General features: G+C 38.9%; 1 protein-coding gene, 1 long non-coding RNA gene and 1 other non-coding gene across 4 annotated transcripts in view; 1 reads left to right on the top strand and 2 right to left on the bottom strand.

Annotated features, from left to right (window-relative positions):
* The window catches only part of LOC142869960 (uncharacterized), a 54031-nt gene extending 38297 nt beyond the window's left edge, over positions 1-15734 (bottom strand). The window contains exons 1-2 of the long non-coding RNA XR_012918488.1: positions 15546-15734; positions 8630-8824 (exon numbers count right to left, since the gene is read on the bottom strand). This is a non-coding gene — a long non-coding RNA (uncharacterized LOC142869960). The remainder of the gene's footprint in view (positions 1-8629; positions 8825-15545) is intronic.
* On the bottom strand, positions 6066-6177 carry LOC142870302 (U6 spliceosomal RNA). The gene has a single exon (XR_012918730.1). It is a non-coding gene; the product is annotated as a U6 spliceosomal RNA (small nuclear RNA).
* A 101-nt stretch (positions 15735-15835) lies between the features above and the next one.
* Positions 15836-21815, top strand: part of PSME4 (proteasome activator subunit 4) — a 109440-nt gene continuing 103460 nt past the window's right edge. The window contains exon 1 of one of the 2 annotated variants that reach the window (XM_012777791.2): positions 15836-16286. In XM_012777791.2, the coding sequence (XP_012633245.1) occupies positions 16045-16286 (242 nt within the window). In that variant the 5' untranslated portion in view covers positions 15836-16044. The remainder of the gene's footprint in view (positions 16287-21815) is intronic. The other variant, XR_012918559.1, reaches the window with a different exon arrangement.

Genomic DNA, 21815 nt, shown 5'->3' with positions numbered 1-21815 from the left:
AGTCCCAGATACTCGGGAGGCTGAGAGAGGAGGATTGCTTGAGCCCAGGAGTTTGAGGTTGCTGTAAGCTAGGCTGATGTCAGGGCACTCACTCTAGCCTGGGCAACAAAGTGAGACTCTGTCTCAAAAAAAAAAATAAAATTAAGAGAAGATCAGAGTATCTGAGCAGGGTGAGTGGATGGAATCAAGACACGAGATAAGATATTAAGGGAGGAAGGGGCCATCTCTTTAGGATCTTATTTTTGAATATTTTATTACACAAGTCTGCTAGCATATGGAAGCAAAAGTCATAATAACAAAAAAATATTCTCTAATGAATATATAATTTATATAATGAGTCTCTACTTGAATGTTTTTCTATGTAAAACACTAGCACTTATTTTCCCCACCTTATGTTACCTAGTTGCTCTTCAAGTAACATTATTGACATTGGCTTGAATTTTGAGATTGTGATGAACATCCAAAAGTATCAATCCAATGCAAAAAGAATGAAACTGCATATTTTGCAATAGGTATAAGATTTCATGAAGTTGATGAAAGTGATATAAAAACTCTTCAAATTATACACAATGTTGTTGGCAAGTAAGGCTCTGCAATTATACCAGTTAACAATAGAAGCAGAGAAAATAGAAAAGGAATATGCTTCAAAAAAAATAATTTGAATATCAAGCAATTAAAAGAGGCTATGAGGAAAACTAATGAAGTTCTTTTTTTTTTTTTTTGAGACAGAGTCTCACTTTGTTGCCCAGGCTAGAGTGAGTACCATGGCGTCAGCTTAGCTCACAGCAACCTCAAACTCCTGGGCTCAAGCAATCCTCCTCCCTCAGCCTCCCGAGTATCTGGGACTACAGGCATGCGCCACCATGCCTGGCTAATTTTTTCTATATATATTAGTTGGCCAATTAATTTCTTTCTATTTATAGTAGAGATGGGGTCTTGCTCTTGCTCAGGTTGGTTTTGAATTCCTGAGCTCAAACGATCTGCCCGCTTTGGCTCAATAATGAAAAAGCAAATAAGCCCCCCAAAAGAAGACAAAGACTTTTTTTTTTTTGAGACAGAGTCTCGCTTTGTTGCCCAGGGTAGAGTGAGTGCCGTGGCATCAGGCTAGCTCTCAGCAACCTCAAACTTCTGGACTCAAGCGATCCTACTGCCTCAGCCTCCCAGTAGCTGGGACTACAGGCATGCACCACCATGCCCGGCTAATTTTTTCTGTATATATTAGTTGGCCAATTAATTTCTTTCTATTTATAGTAGAGACTGGGTCTTGGTCTTGCTCTTGCTCAGGCTGGTTTCGAACTCCTGACTTGGAGCACTCCGCCCGCCTTGGCCTCCCAGAGTGCTAGGATTACAGGCGTGAGCCACCGCGCCCGGCCAATAAGACAAAGACTTTAATAGACATTTCATCAAAAAAGACATATAGATACTAGCTGGGTGCAATGGCACATGCCTGTAGTCCCAGCTATTCGGGAGGCTGAGGCAGGAGGATTGCTTGAGCCCAGGAGTTTGAGTTAAGTCTGGGCAGCATAGCAAGATTCCATCAACAATAACAAAAAGATATATAGATAACTAAATAAACGCTCAAAAAGATGCTCATCATTATTAGTCATTAGGAAAATGCAAATTAAAACCAAATGAGGTACTATTATACTCCCACTACAATGTCTAAAATTTCAAAAGACTGACCATACCAAGTGTAGGCGAGGATGTGGAGCAACTGGAACTCTTATACACTGTCAGTAAAAATGTAACATAGTATAACCAATTTGGAAAACAGCTTGCAATTTCCTTAAAGGTTACACATATACCTATCATATGATCCAGCCATTCTACTTCTAGGTATTTACCCAAGAGAAAATGAAACATATGTCCATACAAAATCTTGTACAAATATTCACAGAAGCTTTATCTGTAATATCCAGAAACTAGAAACAACCAAAATGTCCATCAACAGATGATGACTGGATAAGTAAACTGTGGTATATTCATACAATGGAACACCATTCAGTTGTTTGAGAAAAAACTATAAAATCACACCATTCTTGATAAAGATCAAATGTGGCCCCTTGACCAGCAGTATCAGCATTACTTGGGAACTTGTAAGAAATGCAAATGCTCAGGCCCCATCCCAGACCTACTGAATCAGAAACTCTGGGGGTAGGAGCTATCTAAACTACTGCTTTAGACTGATTTGCTGAAAGCCAGGGTCCGTGATATGTCAACTATCTTGATTGTCGGCAACGAACTCTGGCTAACATGAGTTTACTGAAGATAAATGGAAGATGAGTTTATTGAAAAATCTCAGGTAACTCACAGAATTGGTGAGAAATGATGAGAAACATTCTCAGATGGTGGGCTGGAACTGAGGGAGTGGGGGAGGGAGAAACAAACTGATGAAGATGCTGCTGCTGCCACCAACATATGCCACCTCTACTATTTGACATAGTGGCCACACAGGTGGCCACTGCTCACATAAACACAGCCATGTTGCCAAACTGCCGATACCAGAGCCGCTGCCGATGGGTATCATTCATCATCCCTTCATCTTGGCATCGCTTGCTCAATATTCAAAGTATATGGTTGCCAAATCTGGATCACAAAGCTGTTAGGACAGTAGTAGAGGGTGAATTTCACCCTTAGGCTTCTGAAGTTAGAGGGAGAAACCAACTTCCCACAAAGACCTAATTAATGGGAGATTTCCCAAATTTAGCAAATGGGTTCAAATGATGGGCAGCCAGAAACAATTACAGAGGTCCATTACTATTAATACAAGTGTTCTGAATAAATAAATTAGTTGTATTTTTAGTAGGACCCCACCCTAGCAAAATTGGGCAAATATATTCTTTGTATTACTATGTAATACATACTTAGAATGTATGACTTAAGAACTGTCTACATTAGAGAGAGAATGGACAAGCAAAAAGGAAGAAAATAAATTAAATAAAAGAATTAAGAAAAATAAAATTTAAGAAAATAAATAAATAAAAAAGAACTGTCTACAAAACTTACTTTTTGCTCTTGACAGATATGTCTTTTTATTAGTGTATTGGCTCACAGTGGATTATTTTAGTGGATGGTGCCAGTGGGCCTGATAGTCTTTCCACTGCATGTTTGAGTAATGACGGAAATGAAATGACTGGGTTTGGAATATTGCTATCTAGGCCAGGCGTGGTGGCCTGTAATCTGAGCACTCTGGGAGGCCAAGGCGGGCGGATCACTCGAGCTCAGGAGTTGGAGAACAACCTGAGCAAGAACGAGATCCCATCTCTACTAAAAATAAAAAAAATTAGCTAGGTGTGGTGACACACGCCTGTAGTCCCAGCTACTCTGGAGGCTGAGGCAGGAGGATCACTTGAGCCCAGGAGTTTGAGGTTGCTATGAGCGAGGCTGACACTATGGCTCTCTAGCCCCGGCAACAGAGTGACACTCTGTTTCAAAAAAAAGAAACAAAACAACCAACCAAACAAACAAAAAAACATGAGCAGATATTTCACCAAAGGGGATATAAAAGTGGCAGATAAGCACATGAAAACATGTTCAACATCATTAGCCATTAGGGAAGTGCAAATTAAATCCACAGTGAAATCACTGCACTCTTAATCAGAATGGTTAAAATAAAAAGTAGTGACAACACTAAATATTGGCAGAGAAACTGGATTACTCGTACCCTGCTGGAGAGAATGTAAAATGATATAGCCACTCTAGAAAACAGTTTGGTGATTTTTTATTTACAAAATGAAACATGCAACTACCATTTGACACAGCAGTTGCACCCCTGGGCATTTATGCCAGAGAAACTAAAACTTGTGTTTACAGAAAAACCAACCAATGAATGTTCTTAGGAGGTTTATTTGGAATAGCCACAAACAACCCAGATGTCCCTTTAATCAGCAAATGGTTAAACAAACTGTGGTACATCCATATCAGAGAATGATATTCATTCATTTTATTCAGCAATAAAAAGGAACACAGCTTGGATGAATCTCCAAGGAATTATGCTGAGTGAAAACAGCCAATCCCCAAAGGTTACAACCTGTATGATTCCATTTATGTAAGTCGTGAAATGTCAAGTTGTAAAAATAGGGAACTGATTATTGATTTCCAGGGGTTAAGGAGAAGGGAGAAGTGGGGAATGTGGATGTGGCCATAAATGGCAATAGGAGGGACCCTTGGAGTGATGGAGCTGTTCTGTATCTTGACTATATCATATAAATATCCCAATTATGATATTTGACGACAGGTTTGCAAGATGTTGCCAATTTTGGGAAACTGGGTCAAGGGTACAAGGGATCTCTTTGTGTTATTTCTTACAACTACATGTGCCTGCACAATTATCTCAAAATAAAAAGATTAATTTTAAAAAACGAAACAACCTAGCACTGTGGTAGGCTGAGGCAGGAGGATCACTTGAGGTCAGGAGTTCGAGATCAGCCTGAGCAAGAACGAGACCCCCATCTCTACTAAAATATAGAAAAAAATTGGCCAGGCAACTAAAAATAGAAAAAATTAGTTGGGTGTGGTGGCTCATGCCTGTAGTCCCAGCTACTCGGGAGGCTGAGGCAGGAGGATTGCTTGAGCCCAGGAGTTTGAGGTTGCTGTGAACCAGACTGATGCCAAGGTACTCTAGCCTGGGCAACAGAGTAAGACTCTGTCTCAAAAAAAAAAAAAAAAAAAAAAAAAGATGTTGAGTTTTTTGGTTTTTTTTTTCGCAATAATATGGTGAATTTTATTGGTAGATTTTCTAACATAGAACTAGCCCTACGTCCCTGGGATAAACCCTTCTTGGTCTCAATGTATTATATATATATATATATATATTTCTGGATTCAATTTTCTAGAATTTTTGTTAAGAATTTTTCCATTTATGGATTTTCCAATTATAAGATTCGTCTATAATTTCTGCACCCAGTTTTGGTGTCAAGCTTAAACTGGCTCTTGTTCCTAATGTGAACTACCAAGGCATTTTTTTTTTCTTTGCCTTTATCATTTACCTCTAAAACACCTTCACTGCTCATCACTGGTTGCCCTTTCAATATATTTGATATTTTTGTTATAATGATGATGATAATAATGATAATGATGCCCAGAATTATCTTTCTAAACCACAAGGCTCCTCATGTCATGTCCCTGCCTCCATACTTATAGGATAAACCTCCTGCAGCTTAGCAGTGCACATATGACCATTTGTAATCTGGCCTCAGTTTACCTTCTTATCTCTTCTCTTGCCATGATCCACACTTTTTATGCTCCTACCACACTGTACTCATTGTTCCTTGGCCTACCTGGACTGGCTAAAAACTTTAGGCCTTTCTACATACTGATGCCTCTGCCAGGCATATACCAACCCACTTGACTTTAAGACTCGAAGACCTAAATGTCATCTCTTCGGCTTCCACCAAGTATTTGGTTACTACTCACAGCATTGCATTCATTTATCTGAAATACCTTTTAGAATAAAATCCAAAATTCTTAACCCAGTTTAGAAGGTCCTACGTGATCTAACTCTGCTTACCTCCTCAGCCTTATCTACCACCCTTAATCTCCCTTCCTGAGTACTTTGGTCATTTCTGAGCTTCTTGTACAAGCCAAATTCTTCCTGTAACTCAAGCCTCCATTCACACTGTGTGTCTAGGTGGATCATTTTTAATCATCTTTCTAAACAAGTCTTCATTCAGCAAATGCTATTTCCTCAAAGAAATCTTTCGAGGCCTCTCTGCTCTAAACAGTCAGATTATCCTTTAGCCTATTAAAGTGTCTAACATAGCCAGGAGTGGTGGTGCACACCTATAGTCCAAGCTACTCAGGAGGCTGAAGTGGGAGGATTGCGTAAGCTCAGGAGTTTGAGGCTGCAATGAACTACGATTGTGTCACTGCACTCCAGCCTGGGTGACAGAGCGAGACCCTATCTCAAAAAAAACAAAAAAAAAAACAGGAACATCTAACAAAATTATAACTAAATACCTGTAAAATACCAGTAAAATGTTTAATGTCTGACTGCCCCACTCATCAGTGAGTTTCATAATAAGAGGAACCACGCAGAAATGGATATTTTTATTTTATTAATTTAAAAAATTCTGGAACGAACGTGTCACGAATTTTCGTGTCATCTTCATGCAGGGGCCATGCATTATCTTCTCTGTGTCATTTCAATTTTAGCATATGTGCTGCCAAAGCGAGCACAGAAATGGATATTTCAAGAAAAGAAATATTTTAACATTTTATGTTAAATTTTAAGTTGCTTGTATTTCTAGCATATAAATCCCTTGTCCCCCTGAACCTATTTACATTTTACTCACACACACACACACACACACACACACACACACACACACACACACACATATATACACACAACCTTGTGTGAATGGTTTTTTGTATAGAAATTGTGAAAATTAAGAACGATAGCCAGGTTTCATGTTCGGGTTGAAGCAGTGCCACAAAAGGGACAACAGAAGGTTCACAATAAGGCCTTCACTCAACAGAGAATAGAAGCTAAAGTTTAAAGTTGGGAGTGACCATAAAAGCATAAGCCCCTATCCTTCAAAACTGAAGGGAATATTGGGTAAAGCATTGAATTTTTCAGTGTGTGGAAGGGAGTTTGAATCTCTAGTTTTAACTAGAGATCTTAAGATGCAGGGAGATCCCAGCTGACATTTGGTTACAATTTTAATTTGTCTCTACATGTCTGTCAATCTACTAGAAAGCGAACTCCTTGAGGACAAGTACTGTTTCATTCATCTTATGATCTCTAACTTGGCACTCTGGAGGTACTCAATAAATGTTTATTGAATTGATAAATATATAATTCACTCTGGAGAATTAGGGGTTGGAAAACTTACCCCTCTTATAAGTCTATAAATTTCTAAAGAAATTCTGCTTAGTATAAAGAAACAGATTGCAGCCGGGCAAGATGGCTCATGTCCGTAATCCCAGCACTCTGGGAGGCCTAGGTAGGAGGATCACTTGAGCTCAGGCTTTCGAGACTAGCCTGAGCAAGAGTGAGACCCTGACTCTACTAAAAATAGAAAAATTCCTGGGTGTCATGGCACAGGCCTGTAGTCCCAGCTACTGGAAAGTTTGAGGCAGGAGGATCGCTTGAGCATAGGAATTTGAGGTTGCAGTGAGCTATGATGATGCCACCGCACTTAATCTAGGGTGGCAAAGTGAGACTCTGTCTCAAAAAAAAAAAAAAAAAAAAAGAAAGAAACAGATTGCAATGGTGACATTTCAAGCATCAGATGTGATCAAGTGTAAATGTCTTGCTGGCTATTAAAATTATTCATGCAGACAATTCCATTCTCTGCCAATAAGCAAAGCCTGTTCTATTTATACATATGAAAACTGAGGGTAGGTGGAAAGAGAGTACGTCCTCTTTGTGCATTAATTATTATCACTTCACCAACTCTATTGTGAATTTATTCAACTACCATTAAAAAATACAATACATCTCTTTACTATATTCGATTATGAGGGAAGCTGTCACCTCCCACATTATTCATAGCTTGTCAAAAAGAAGAAACACAAAGAGCTTCAGTGGCACTGAAAAACTCTTTTATTATAGCATTTAAATATCAAGTAGGTATTTTAAAAGTAGTAAATAATAAGTTGTTTTTATCATTAAATAAATGCAGTCATGCATCACTTAATGACGAAGATAAGTTCTGAGAAACTCGTTGTTAGGGGATTTTATTGTGAGAACATCATGGAGTATATTTACACAAACCTAGATGGTATGGTCTACTGCACACCTTGGCTATATGGTGTAGCCTAATGCTACTAGGCTACAAACCTGTACAGCATGTTATTGTACTGAATACTGTAGGCAACTGTAACACAATGGTATTTGTGTATCTAAATATATCTAAACACGGAAGAGGTACAGTAAAAATATGGTATGAAAGGTATAAAAGGGTACACCTGTATAGGGTACTAACTGTGAATGGGGCTTCCAAGACTGGAATTTCTCTGGGTAAGTCAGGTGAGTGAGTGATGAGTGAGTGTGAAGGCCTAGGACATTACTGTGCACCACTGTAGACGTTATAACACTGTATACCTAGACTATTCTAAATTTATAAAGAAATATTTTATTTCTTCAATAATAAATTAACTTTAGCTTACTGTAATGTTTTTACTTTATAAACTTTAAATTTAACTTCTGACTCCTTTGTAGTAACACCTAGCTTAAAATTCACATTGTATAGCTGTACAAAAATATTTTCTTTCTTTATATAGTTATGCTATAAGCTTTTCTCTATTTTTATTTGTTATTATTATTATTATTATTTTTGAGACAAGGTCTTGGTCTGTCACCCAGGCTGGAGTGCAGTTGCAGGATCATAGCTCACTGCAGCTTTGAACTCCTGGGCTCAAGTGATCCTCCTACCCTCAGTAGGGGACTATAGGCATGCACCACCATGCCCAGCTAATTTTTAAATTTTTGTAGAGACAGAATCTCACTATGTTGCCCAGGCTGGTCTTTAACTCCTGGCCTCAAATGATCCTCCTGCTTTGGTCTCCCAAAGTTCTGGGATTACAGGCATGAGCTACGGTGCTTGGCCAAAATTTTTTGTTTAATTTTAGAACTTTTTTGTTAAAAACTAAGACACAAACACACATATTAGCCTGGACTTACATGGGGTCAGGATCATCAGTATCAATGTCTTCCACCTCCACATCTTGTCCCATTGGAAGGTCTTCAGGGTCAATAACATGCATGGAGCTGTCACTCCTATGATAACAATGCCTTCTTCTGGAATACCTCCTCAGGGACCTGTCTGAGGCTGTTTTTACAGTTAACTTTTCTTTTTATAAGTAGAATGAGTACACTCTAAAATAAATATAAAAAGTACAGTATAGTAAATACATAAACCAGTAACATAGTTGTTTATTATTATTAAGTATTATGTACTGTACATGATTATATGTGCTATAGTTTTATATGACTTGCAGTACAATAGGTTTGTATATACCAGCATCACCACGAACACATGAGTAGTGTGTTGTGCTAGGAAGTTAGGATGGCTAGAATATCACTATGCAGTAGGAATTTTTCAGCTGCATTATAATCCTATGGGACCACTATTGCATATGCAGTCTATTGTTGACCAAAACATTGTCATGCTACACATGACCATATAGCCTGGTGCATAGGTATCACTCACTAATTACCTATGTGATTTGATGAGAAGTCTAAGAAGGTTCTTACTTGTCCACAATTATTCCCTTTTGCTCTCAATAATGTCTATTATTTTATAGTTAGAGTTTCATTCCTTAAGAGTCTTCAGTTTCATACATGGCAGTCTGAGCAAATGGAGAAAAGAAACCCTCTTCTATAGGAATGGCTATATTAAACATAACAACAATAAATGGTAACCATAGATGAACTTACACACACAACAGGAAAATCTCCAGATGCCAGAAACAAAGAGGAAAGGAAGGCCAGAATGATGTGTGTGAGCTGACTCTGGATTAACTTTGGAGTAGTGTTACTGGATCAGGAAACAGCAAATGACTTGGGTTTTAGTATCTACCCAGGGGTAAAAGTTGAAGGCTTGGACCCAAGGGAGTTGAAGGTAAAAAACTGCACAAAAACAGAGTTCTCCAAGGGTTGAATTCCCAGGCTTGAAATTTGCATAGGATAGAAATATAAATTTACACTAGCTGAAAAAATGAGCCTAAATATTGATTGATACTGGGCCTATGATATTTCTGTGGATGCTGTGTGAGCTAACCCTAAAGATTGCCCTGTGTTACACGGGATTCTCACAGAGAAAAAAAAAACTGTTTCAAAGATGATCTCATAATATAGAAAATTACAAAACACAAGTTAAGTGATCTACCATGAGCAAAAGTTAGTAAACACAATAGCACCCCTAAGAATCTGAGATTATAGAAAGCATGTCTAAATATGATTGTTTAAAATAATTAAATGTCTAAAATGATTAAAGAAGTTATTGGAACCATAAAGAACAAAACTCAATGAAAATAGAGTAGGTAGATTTGGAAAAGAATAAAACAGAACTCCTAAAATTAATGATACAGCCATTGAAATGAAAATCTCAATGGTTAGGTTAAACAGAAGATCAGAAACAGATGAACAAAGAATTGAAGAACTAGAAATAGTTCTGATACACTTAACCAGAATGAGGTTAAAGACTTGCAAAATGTAAGTAAGGAATATGGATATTAGAATGAGAAGATACAACAAATTATAATAGGAATTCTACAAGGAGAGAAGGAGTACAAAGAAATTGCAAAAAGAGAAAAGCTGAAATTTTTGTATAAGTTATGAATGATATGAACCTTTTGATTCAAGAAACATAAATCCCCTGCAAAATAAAAAGCTTATACCTAGCTACATTTTAGTGAAATGTCAGAATGCCTAACAAAGAGAAAAACTGTAAAGTGATAGAAAAATCCATTCCTTTAGCTCTGATTCCTTCCTTATTAGAGATTAAACTCCAAATATACTCTAGTCCAAATGAAGTGGAGTGGATATTATGATTAAATGAGAAGGATTTTTGGATAAAAAATTCAAAATTTAAAAATTATATAGGAAACAGGCACAGTGGCAGACACCTGTAATCCCAGCTACTCAGGAGGCTGAGTTGGGAGGATCACTTGAGCCTAGTAGTTTGAGTTTGAGATCAGTCTGGGCAACATAGCAAGACCCTGTCTCAAAAAAAATAAATAAATTAATTAAATTAAATAAAAAAAAAAACCATATAGGAATTAGGAAAAAAAACCCCTCAAAGTTTCCCCAATCTAATATTCTTGTGCCTTTAATCTACAAATCAGCAGAAGTCTTGATATTTGATTACATTAGAATGAGTCATTCTAATAAAATCCAAATACTCCTAAAGATTATGTTTGTGGCAATAGAGATTCATCCACTTGCCAATATATCTGCAGTGCCAATATGATGATGTATGTAGGAATGTTCTGGAAATATTAAAAAAAAAAAGAATATGATGATGTCTATGTCATATACAGGGAAAATTAAGTTAGGGGAGGACATGACATTAACAACTTGTCATTTTTGTTCACTGCTAGTAAGTAGATTATCAAGTAGTAGGCCAATAAACACATCAAAGACATAAATATTTGATTGATAATTATCTCTGTCAATTCCTCCAGCTTGAGGAGGAACCTGTCTTCAGAATGTTTTCCTCAAAGGGACACTATATTTTCTGGGTCTTCCAAGAAAAGCAATTATAGTCCACTTCCTTGAGGGGTCTGATAAGACTTCAATATTTCCCTCAGGGTCTAGCTAAAAGGATAATGGGCTGTTTTCCTTTGGCAGAGTCTCCAGACCTCCAAGAGATAAAAATGCTTGGGAGTTGGACTGAGATGAGAAACTTAACCCCATTGTCTCCACTGATGAGCAGACTAGGTCCCCCAAAGAAAGTGAAAGTCTTCCTATTTTCTCACCTAGAAGCATTTCAATAGTGTTTTCTATTAAATTTCATGTAGAATAACAGGAAGAGACTTCATTTCTTTTGCTCCAATACTTATTTTTTTATTTTTTAAGTTCAGATATCTGCTTCCAGGGAGTTTGACATTGCCTGGAACTGCTTCTTTGAAATCTTAAATCCAAGCATTCCTGTTCTTTGAGAGTCCTTGTTCAGGCCAATGCTTTCATATTGTCCTTAGGATCTAAGTCCCTTGACCTCTCTACATTCTCCCTATCAACTCTCTACTCCCTTCACTTAGACTTCAACCAACTTAGACTTTAACCACTCTTTTTCAAATATTCTCAACTCAATGATCACTATTTAGAGAATTCAATGAAGTAAATGTAGGCAAAGCACTGGCAGAGAAAAGTGCTCAATAAATGGTAACTAACACCATTGCAGTCACCACCAATAACATACATAACATTCTCTTGCTCCTTTGTCATTCATTTATACTAACCTGTATGTCACGCAATCCTGGGCTGCTAAACATTATTGGAGAAAATCACTAAATTGTGCAGACAGATGATAGTAAATTCGTGCTTTCAGACTTAACTGCCAAACAATTCCAATGTTTTTCTAATTAATTTTCTGTATTGTGAGACTACTCTAAGCCATCTCCAATTCCCTCAAATCTACCCACCACTTCCCCCATAATTATTTTCTTGTTTTACAGGAAAAAAATAGAAATCATCAGAAAAAACTTCTACTTCTAGCACCAAATCTATAAATCTTCCTGCATCTGCATCTATCCTTCCCTGCTTTCTTACTCTGACAAGGGAAGCACAGTTTGGTTTACTGCTGAAGGCCATTGACTCCACATTCTCTCTCACTCTCTGTCATCCTTGCCCATGTATCTTTAACCTGTTTCTCCATTGACTCCCTCTCACCAATATTTAAAAATATTTAAATATATAAATATTTAAATATTTATATTTCATAAAGTTCTTCATAAAGTTCCACCTTCATAAAGTTCTTCTTTTTATTCCAAGTACCCCCTTATCTCTCCTCTGTTCTCTCCACCCAATTTTTTTTAAAAAAGGTTGTTCATATTTGATGCTTCTATTTATTTACTTCTCATTTGTTCTTTGCCACTGTCATCAGATTTCCATTCCATCCCAAACTGTTCTTATCTGCTTTATTAATAAACTCTTTATCCAATAAACACTCTCATCTGACCTATCAGCCACCTTTGGCAGGATTGCTCAATTCCTCCATTTCAAACAGTTTGGTTTTGGGAATACCCACTTTCCTCTAGAACTCCTCCTACCTCTCTGACTTCATCTTGTGAGTATTCTTTGTGGCCTAGTTCCCCTTTCTCTGTCCATTTTTTTAAATTTAATTAATTATTATTATTATTATTTTGAGACAGAGTCTCACTGTTGCCTGGGCTAGAGTGCCATGGCATCAGCCTAGCTCACAGCAACCTCAAACTCCTGGGCTCAAGTGATCCTTCTGCCTCAGCCTCCCAAGTAGCTGGGACTATAGGCATGGAACACCATGCCTGGCTCATTTTTTCTATATATATTTTTTAGTTGGCCAATTAATTTCTTTCTATTTTTAGTAGAGATGGGGTCTTGCTCTTGCTCAGACTGGTTTCAAACTCCTGACTTTGAGCAATCCTCCCCCCTCAGGCTCCCAGAGGGCTAGGATGACAGGCGTCAGCCACCCACCCCGCCTGGCTTTTTAATTTAATTTAAAAAATTTGATTAGCTATTTGGTGGTGGTGGTAGTGGTTAGAGTTGGGAAGAGGTAAAATATATATGTGTATTAGCTCATACCACTTAATAAATTTCTACATAAATTCCATATGCATTAATAAAGAACTAATTGGGTGTAACAACTTACCTGCTGAATCAGCTAGCCCTGAAAAATATTTTAATATTAAAATAAAAAAATTAAAAATTAAAAAAAAAAGAATTTGAAAAATTCCAACCATATCAAATCATAAGAAAATATAAGTTAACATAAAACATAAGAAAATTACAGTATAGGTTAAGAACTTAAGAAGTAAAAATCATAAAGAGTAATACAGATGTTACTAGTATTAAAGATATCTTTACTTTCTATAAAAGGGGCATACAGCATTAAAAGCAAATGCTCACTCATGTATACAGTGTATATTAATAATTATGAGATCAGTAAGATTTGAACAGACAATTCACAGAAGAGGAAGTATGCATAGCTTATCATTAAAAGATCAAACTCTGTAAAAATTTAAAAAGTGAAATTAAAACGATAATTATTCAGACACAAACCACTAAATATTGATTGTATCACATACACATCATATCAGGTTAGGATGTAAATTAGGCATATTTGATAGAAAGAACTTTTACAACAGTCATATCATATCTTCCTTTAGGATAAGAAATAACTATCTAGGTTCTCATTGCTGGGGACCACCTACTAGCTGTAGGTCTGGGGAAAATAATGTTTTCAAGGCTCAATTTCTTCATTTATAAAAGGAAAAGAATAATATATCTATTTCATATGGTCACTGTGAAAATTAAATGGAAAATACATAAAAGGAGTTAACATATTTCCTGGCATGTAGTAATCACTAAATGACCAATGGCTAAATTTTTGTTTATAGTTTATCATTTATTATTAAATAGGAGTTTTATTGGGCAGACAATAGAGAAATGTGCATTTGGGGTCTACTAAGATCCCTATAATAGATTTGATATCTTCACCTTGGAACATCTCATTTTCATGATGATAATTATACTTAAAAACATGCTCTTTATCTTCTTAGCCTTAAAAAAAACTAACATGCTCTATAACCAGGAACATGTCCATATTATTTCATTCACAATTGTCCAGTAATTAAGATGAAATAGGCACAAGCAGCAATTTGAAAACTATCATTTGAAAGGAGAAGAGTCTAAATTGGTATCACCATAACATAGTTAGGAGCCTGAATCTAGTTTCTCTGTCCATCCTTAAATATGGGGTTGTCCTTAGACCCCTGTCGAGGGCCCTATCCTTTCATACTGTATATCTCATTCCCTCCTGTCCACTGCTATGCTAATTCACATTCCAGTGTAGATCACCCTCCTCATCCATATGCCAACACCCTTACCCATCCCATAGGCATTCTGCCTGCCAAGCCGTTCCTGCTGTGTTCTCTAGCTCAGTGGACTTCATCATCTACCCAGCTTTCAAAGCCAGAAATCTGACATCACCTGTTTCCTCCCTCTCACTCTTCACATTCCGTCAACTACCAAGCCGGGCTATTCTGCCGATATAGCTCTCTAACAATTTTAATTCACATCCAGGTCATCATTATGTCATATCTTAAGGGGTCCTCCAGTTCCCAATCTTGTCTGTTCCGATCTATTCTCCACACAAAGCCAAAGTAATTCTTCAAAAATGTAAGTTATATCATGCCACTCCTAGGCTTAAAATCTTTCAGAAGTTTCTTGTCTTGAGGATAAAGCGCTAAATTCCCTCTCATTTCCTTCTCAGGGTCATTTCTCCACTCCCCTCTCTTGGGAGCAATCTTAAGCCATTCTAAACTTTTTGGATTCCTAGAACACATGCCTGCAGCCTCAGAGCCCTTCTCTCAGGTGAAATTTATGTTCTTCTTCCCTCTTTTTCTAACCAACTTTGCACTCAATCTTTACAGCTTAATTTAAGTATCACTTCTAGGAAACTACCAGACACCCCTCCAGTTTGAACTCCTTAGAGTTCCCAAGGTTTCCCGTACTTATCTAGCAATTAAGAACATTGTCTTGTAATTCATTAGTCTCTCTCTCTCTCCTATCTCTCCGCTTGACTGTAAGTCCCTGGAGAAACTAAGTGCTCTTAAGCGTTCCATCTGAAGAGCCTAAATGTAGTGTCTCTCACACAATACAGCTGTTCAATTAGTATTTACTGAATGGATGACTATTCCTTTCTCTGGAATGATGGCGGTCAGAATACAAGAAAGATGGGGCCTTAAAGGGGACAGAATAAAAACTCAGTATGGAACAAACGGGATGGATACGGGGTATCAGGCTTTTCCATAACCTCTTGTAGCCTAGAAGGAAGGGTTACTTGGCGAGGGGGACCAGGCCGACTCTCTTGCCGGAGGCCACGGCGACTACTAACGGGCTCCAGAGGGCAGTCGCGGGGACGCGCGACCTCAGGCCAGGCAGGACAATAGCTTGGAATTCGGCCTTGTGCTTCCGGTGGGGCAGCCTGGCTCAGAACCGGTGAAGCCTGGGGGTGGGGGCGCCAAGCCCGGCCCTCCGCGAGGAAGGCGCTGCCCCCTGGACTCTGGCTGCCGCCACCACCGCCTCCTCCGACGTCGCGGCCCCGCCCCGGAAGTGACTTAGGCCGGTCCGGAACCTCTGGGCCCGGCGGCTGCAGCGTCATCAGCGGAGCCAGTGCGGGGCGGGCAGAGCGGCCGCTGCCGCCGCCAACGAACCGGGGATCGCGCGGGGCCCAGCAGCGCGCCGGCTAGGGGAGGGGGCCCAGCGGTCGGGCCGAGGGCGACGGGCCGCCGGCGGCCGCGGGAAGACGACGACGCGGAGGAGGCGGAGCCCGGAGAGGGGTGGGGGCCGGGGAGGGTTAGGGTGGGAGGGGGTCGGGGGGAGTCCCTGGGCTCATGGAGCCGGCCGAGCTGGCGGGAGGCGGCGATCCCCCGGAGCCGGGCGGGCGTCCCGGGCTGGGCCTGCGGGGCTTCGTCCCTCAGAAGGAGATCGTCTACAACAAGCTGCTGCCCTACGCCGAGCGGCTGGACGCCGAGTCCGACTTACAGCTGGCCCAGATCAAAAGCAACCTGGGCCGAGCCGTGCAGCTCCAAGAGCTGTGGCCCGGGGGCCTTTTCTGGACCAGGAAACTCTCCACGTAAGTGTGCCTGGGCCTGCGGGCCGGGTCGGGGGCGAGGGCTCAGTGGGAGGGCGTCGGGGCGGGGGCGGCTTTTTGTCAGGACGGCTGGATCCTCAGTTCTGTCCTGGCTGCGGGATGTCCCCGTGCAGTGGTCCCAGGGTCTTGACAGAAGCCTGTGAGGCACTCCCGCCTCGTCCTTGCCACTTTCCTACGGGACCTGCCGGGTCTTTACCAGCCGAGTACGTCCTCCCCGGCTGCTTCTCCCCTCGAGTTCGGGCTGTTGTCGTCTTCCGACCTGCGGGGCCCTGGGGAGCCGGAGGGGCCCCGAGGGAGAGGGATGAGCCGTTCCCACAGGTCTTCCTTTGCGCGTGGGGAGGCGGGGCAGAGAGGATTCGTTTTTGGGAGAAGGAACTCATGACTTCTCTACTTCTCTCCGTGCTTCCTCCGGTTCTTTCTTCCCCTGCTATCCCCGTTCCTTTACGTCTCGTTTGGCGTTTAGTAACTTTCTGAATGGGAAAGGAGGCCGTAGAGAAGCTTCTGGGTTCTGCTTTTTTGGGGGGAGTGGGGGCCGCTGCTCAGTCTTTGTGGATTTGTTTGAAAAGGTTGGTTTAAAGTCAGCCCTCAGCGTACTCTTGGGCTGTAGATTAGACGTTATTGTTGAGAATGTTTTAGAACCCGAAGAAAGTGTGTGTTGCTTCTGTTGTGACATTTCTTTTGGAGAGATCTTTACGATGCTAAGGAAACTAGGAAAGAGCTCTGCCCGGTTGTCCTGGGCGTTGGTAGTATTACTCTTGTGCTAATTTTTGAGTGGCTCAGATGAACATAGATTACCTACCTCAGTTTCAGGAGCCTTGTTCTTTATAAACTAGCTGCAAATTATAGTGTTACCGAAATTAGGGGGGGAAAAACCCGAGTGAAAATACAGTCGGGGGAAAAAAGATTAGACACTTTATTTGCTAGATGGGCATCTTCCCTATGTCAGAAGAACTTGTTTAAAAAGAATTTTGCTGTATCTTGTTTGGTTAACTGTACATAAAGTCTGGTAACATTGTATGTTCATGCATGTCGGTATGAATGAGTGAAAACACAAGATGTAAGTTACTTATTCAGTGTTTACCCAAATCTGCTGAGTGAACTGGGTGATGACTCAGGGTTTTATAATGCAATAGTCTTGTCTATATTCCCTCACAGGATGATTCTTATCTGCCACTTATTAGGGGCCTCTGACAAATTTCTCATCTCTTGGGGTGGATGGTGGGACTAATTACCTTTTTAGTTAAAAAGAAGCAAAACTAAAGCACTTAATTTGTCCTCTTCAAAGAGTGACCATACAATGTCAAGGTTAACAGCCCTCCTCTTGACTAGAGTAAGAAGTTTGTTATGTTACAGTCCTTAAGAGAATTGGTGGGGAAAGCAATGCAACAGGGAGAAGAACCACTTTTAGTCAAAACAGAAGAATATTTTATAAATGATTAAAATTAAAATGCTTTTTCAAGTAGCCTTCTAGGTTTTTGTGTTACTTGGGCACAGTAAAAATAAAGTTATTTTGTCTATTCTAGTAATTTCCCATTTTCATCACAAGGTTTAGACTGCCAGAGAATACCATTTTTGGGGACACAAACAACTTCTTTTAGGTGTACAATTTATAGCATAGTTAAGCATTGTTTTCTGGAATATTTATTGTCAGTTTTAGTAAATTTGCACCCAGAGGTTTGTTATTGTTTTGGCTTATTACATAAAAGTAGTTCCTACCTAGAAAGGGCTGAAAATACTGTGGGAAAAGTGCTTGACGTTTAGGGGATTGCTCTAAATGGCTTAATACCTATGAACCTATAACCATTTTTATGTAAATTACCAGCAAGAAGTGCTATCTGATAGAACTTTATTTTGAAATGGTGGTTAAATGCTGGAAAACAGCTCTTGGGATTGTACTATGAAACATTTTGAACTGGTGGGATATGTTGTGATCTTGGGCATGTTTTTTTCTCCTAAGTCATGTTAAGGTGACCTGTTTATAGAGTGCTTGCTGTTTTTTAAGCCTTGTGTGTTGCATAAGTGAACATCTAAATAATGCCAAAATGTGTGACGCTAGCTGAGTAGTGATCGTATTTAGTACTTCGTAGAAGAATGAAGTAGTAATGAAAATAAAATCCCACTAGCTCTGTGGCTGTGGGAAAGTTAATCATGTGTTTCAGGATTCTTGTGAGTAAAATGAGGGAGTTGATCTAAATAATTTCCTGAGAACCATTCCTCCTGTGGTAATCTAGGGTTCTTGTTTGTTTGTTTGTTTTTTTAATCCTGTAGAGCTTTACATAAACCAGTTTGTATCTTTCTGTAGGGACTGTTGAGTAGTTTGTAAAGTACTGGAAATAGTTGCATAGGTCAGGTACATTCCTAAAGAAGATGAGAATGTAAATACTGTTCAAACACATGGGGACTGTAGCCCTGACCGAAGTGTACATCCCTAATCTGGGCATCACAGGTATATTTGGGACCACATTCTGGTCTCAGGCTCTACATTTGGCTCCCCCTTTGACTTTTTACTTCATTTTATTAGTTTCAATCCATTTCTATACTTACAGGTCTGTTTAGCATCTCTGAAGAAATATTTATTTCTGTGTATTTTAAAAATTGGCCCTGTGATATAATACAGGCTCTCTTGTATGGTTTACAATATCAGAACTGCCTGATCAAGAGAGATTGTGTGATGTAATATATCATAGGGCACATTTTTAAGAAGGTAGGAAACAAATTAGAGAAAATAGGAACAAATTAGTGATCTTTGGAAAATGGCAATAAAGACACCTGAGATCTCATGGACACTGTAAGTGAAATATTGTCAGATAACTTATATCGCCCATGTAGAGAATGAAAGGAGATGAAAAAAGGTAGTCTTAAAACTTGCTTTTACTCTCTTGTTCTTTCGGTCTTTTCATGAGAGGCAGTGAGGGCTAGTTAAAACACCTCTGTTTTCTGTATCTGGCTTTGTCACCAACATTATCATCTTGGTTCTATTTACCCTCTCTTCACTTTAGAATCCTCCTTTGGAAGGCAAGAGTTTAGACTGTTGGTTTTTCAAACTCAAAATTTGGTAGTGGAGTATTGTATAAAAAGAAAACTTAAACACAAGGTTGGATTCCTCAGGCAGATTAAAACTCTACTGATTTTTTTTCCTCCCTTTTTAATACATTGACAATAGAACCCCTGAAGCCTGCTCAGGGTTCTAAAACATATACTGTTTGAAAAATCACTGGACTGGATGGTCCTTACCTTAAGGGCCCTTTTAAAAACTTTCTGGAGGAAGAGAAGGGAAGAAGATGGAGAATAAATGAATGAGCTACTGTTTTCTACAAGCTTATCCCATCCATGATCACTTCTTTCTTTTTTAAACAGAATTTGGATTTTATTTTATTTTATTTTATTTTATTTTATTTTATTTTATTTTATTTTATTTTATTTTTGAGACAGTGTCTCACTTTGTTGCCCAGGCTAGAGTGAGTGCCGTGGCGTCAGCCTGGCTCACAGCAACCTCAAACTCCTGGGCTCAAGTGATCCTTCTTCCTCAGCCTCCCAAGTAGCTGGGACTACAGGCATGTGCCACCATGCCCGGCTAATATTTTCTATATATATTTTTTAGTTGGCCAATTAATTTCTTTCTATTTATAGTAGAGACAGGGTCTCACTCTTGCTCAGGCTGGTTTCGAACTCCTGACCTCAAGCAATCCACTCGCCTTGGCCTCCCAGAGTGCTAGGATTACAGGCTAGGATTACAGACGTGAGCCACCGCGCCCGGCTGAGAATTTGGATTTTAGTAAATTATGTGGGTTTGTTGTAATAGGAAGCAAATTTAGATCTCTTGTTTGTTATAGTGACATGTTATATTCAGTATTGCTTTATGATTAAATGACTAATATAATGTATAATATAATGCTGTGGAATCATTTCATTTGCTAGTTAAAATGTGGTTCCCTTTAGAATGAAAGTGCAGTTGTTTAATTATTGTTAAAAATACTGTCTGGGCGTGGTGGCTCACCTCTGTAATCCTGGCACTCTGGGAGGCAGGAGGATTGCTTGAGCTCAGGAGTTAGAGACCAGCCTGGGCAAGAACAAGACCCCGTCTCTACTAAAAATAAAAAAATAGAAAAAATTAGCGGGCTATGGTGGCAAGTGCCTATAGTCCCAGCTATCTGGGAGGTTGAGGCAGTAGGATCGCTTGATCCCAGGAGTTTGAGGTTGCTATGAGCTAGGCTGACTCTATGGCACTCAAGCCCAGACAACTGAGTCAGATAATGTTTCAAAAAAAAAAAAAGAACATTGTATAGCCTTCCTGGATAGATTATCCTAGTTGAAATCACATAATCTATTTAATTAGATTATATAACCACCAGAAAGTTAAGTTTAGTCAAGGTACAGTTATCAAACACACTAACCTTCTCTTGTGGAAAGTAATACGTGACTACAGGACCATACAAATTCATATCTCTGTGTTGGGGAAGGAAGTAGAAATGGTAACTGTCGAATCTCAGTTGTCTATTAACATGAGATACTTAAGAGTATCTAATGTTTGAGAACTGAAATTCAAGTATACAATAAACTTAAGTGTTTTTTATTTGTAAAAGAATCATCAAATCTTGACAAATTACTACACTTTATCAGTGAAAGTGGTGAAAGAAGTTTGTCTTTGTTATTAAGTAATTACACTTAAAATGGGAACCAAAATTTCTTTGTAATGAGAGAGTTGATTTTTCATAGTAAAGAAAACAAGTGATTTTGGGGAATATGAATATATTTTTTAACAAAGTTGTATAATATAATAGCATAGTAGGATAGAAATATCCTTCATTTTTAAAAAATTAATCAACTTTATTTCTTAGAGCTGTTTTAGGTTCATGGCAAAATTGAATGGAAAGTATAGGGAGTTTCCATATACCCTCTGTCTCCACATGTGTATACACTTGATTTTTCTTGACACTGTGAAATGTATATGTGTTTCTTTCAAAAATATTTGAGGCCCTTACTGTTTTCCAGGGACCTCTGATTTTTTTTTCTTTAAATATTTTTTTATTATAGAGAATATTAAACATGCAAAAGAAGACAGAATAATATAATGAATCTCATCACCCATCTTCAGCTGTTAATCAGCTCATGGCCAATAATGTTCCTTCCATCACCCCCTTTCCCATTATTTTTGAAGCATATAACTTTGCTCAAATATTTCCAGTATGTATCTCTATGGGGATAGGAATTTTTTAAAAAAGCAACACCAATACTAGAATAAAACTTAAAAGATATTAATAATCTATTATCACTTTGAGCAGCCTCATGAAGTTCTCCTTTGCAAAATTTGTGATTTCACTTCTGAGATTCTACTCCATTTCCATTGTTTTGTCTAAGGTTTACTACAATCAAACCTCATTAATAAACATTTTCATATTATGACATCTTTCATTTCCACCTCTTAGCTTTGGAGACTTAGACTCAATCATGGGGTAATAAGTACTCTTTTGAGTTATCTCCATTTTAAACATGAAGACACTGAGGCTTATA

The sequence above is a fragment of the Microcebus murinus genome, chromosome 3 (assembly GCF_040939455.1).
Source record: "Microcebus murinus isolate Inina chromosome 3, M.murinus_Inina_mat1.0, whole genome shotgun sequence".
NCBI classification, from domain to species: Eukaryota; Metazoa; Chordata; class Mammalia; order Primates; family Cheirogaleidae; genus Microcebus; species Microcebus murinus.
This window is presented reverse-complemented; position numbering and strand designations above follow the sequence as displayed.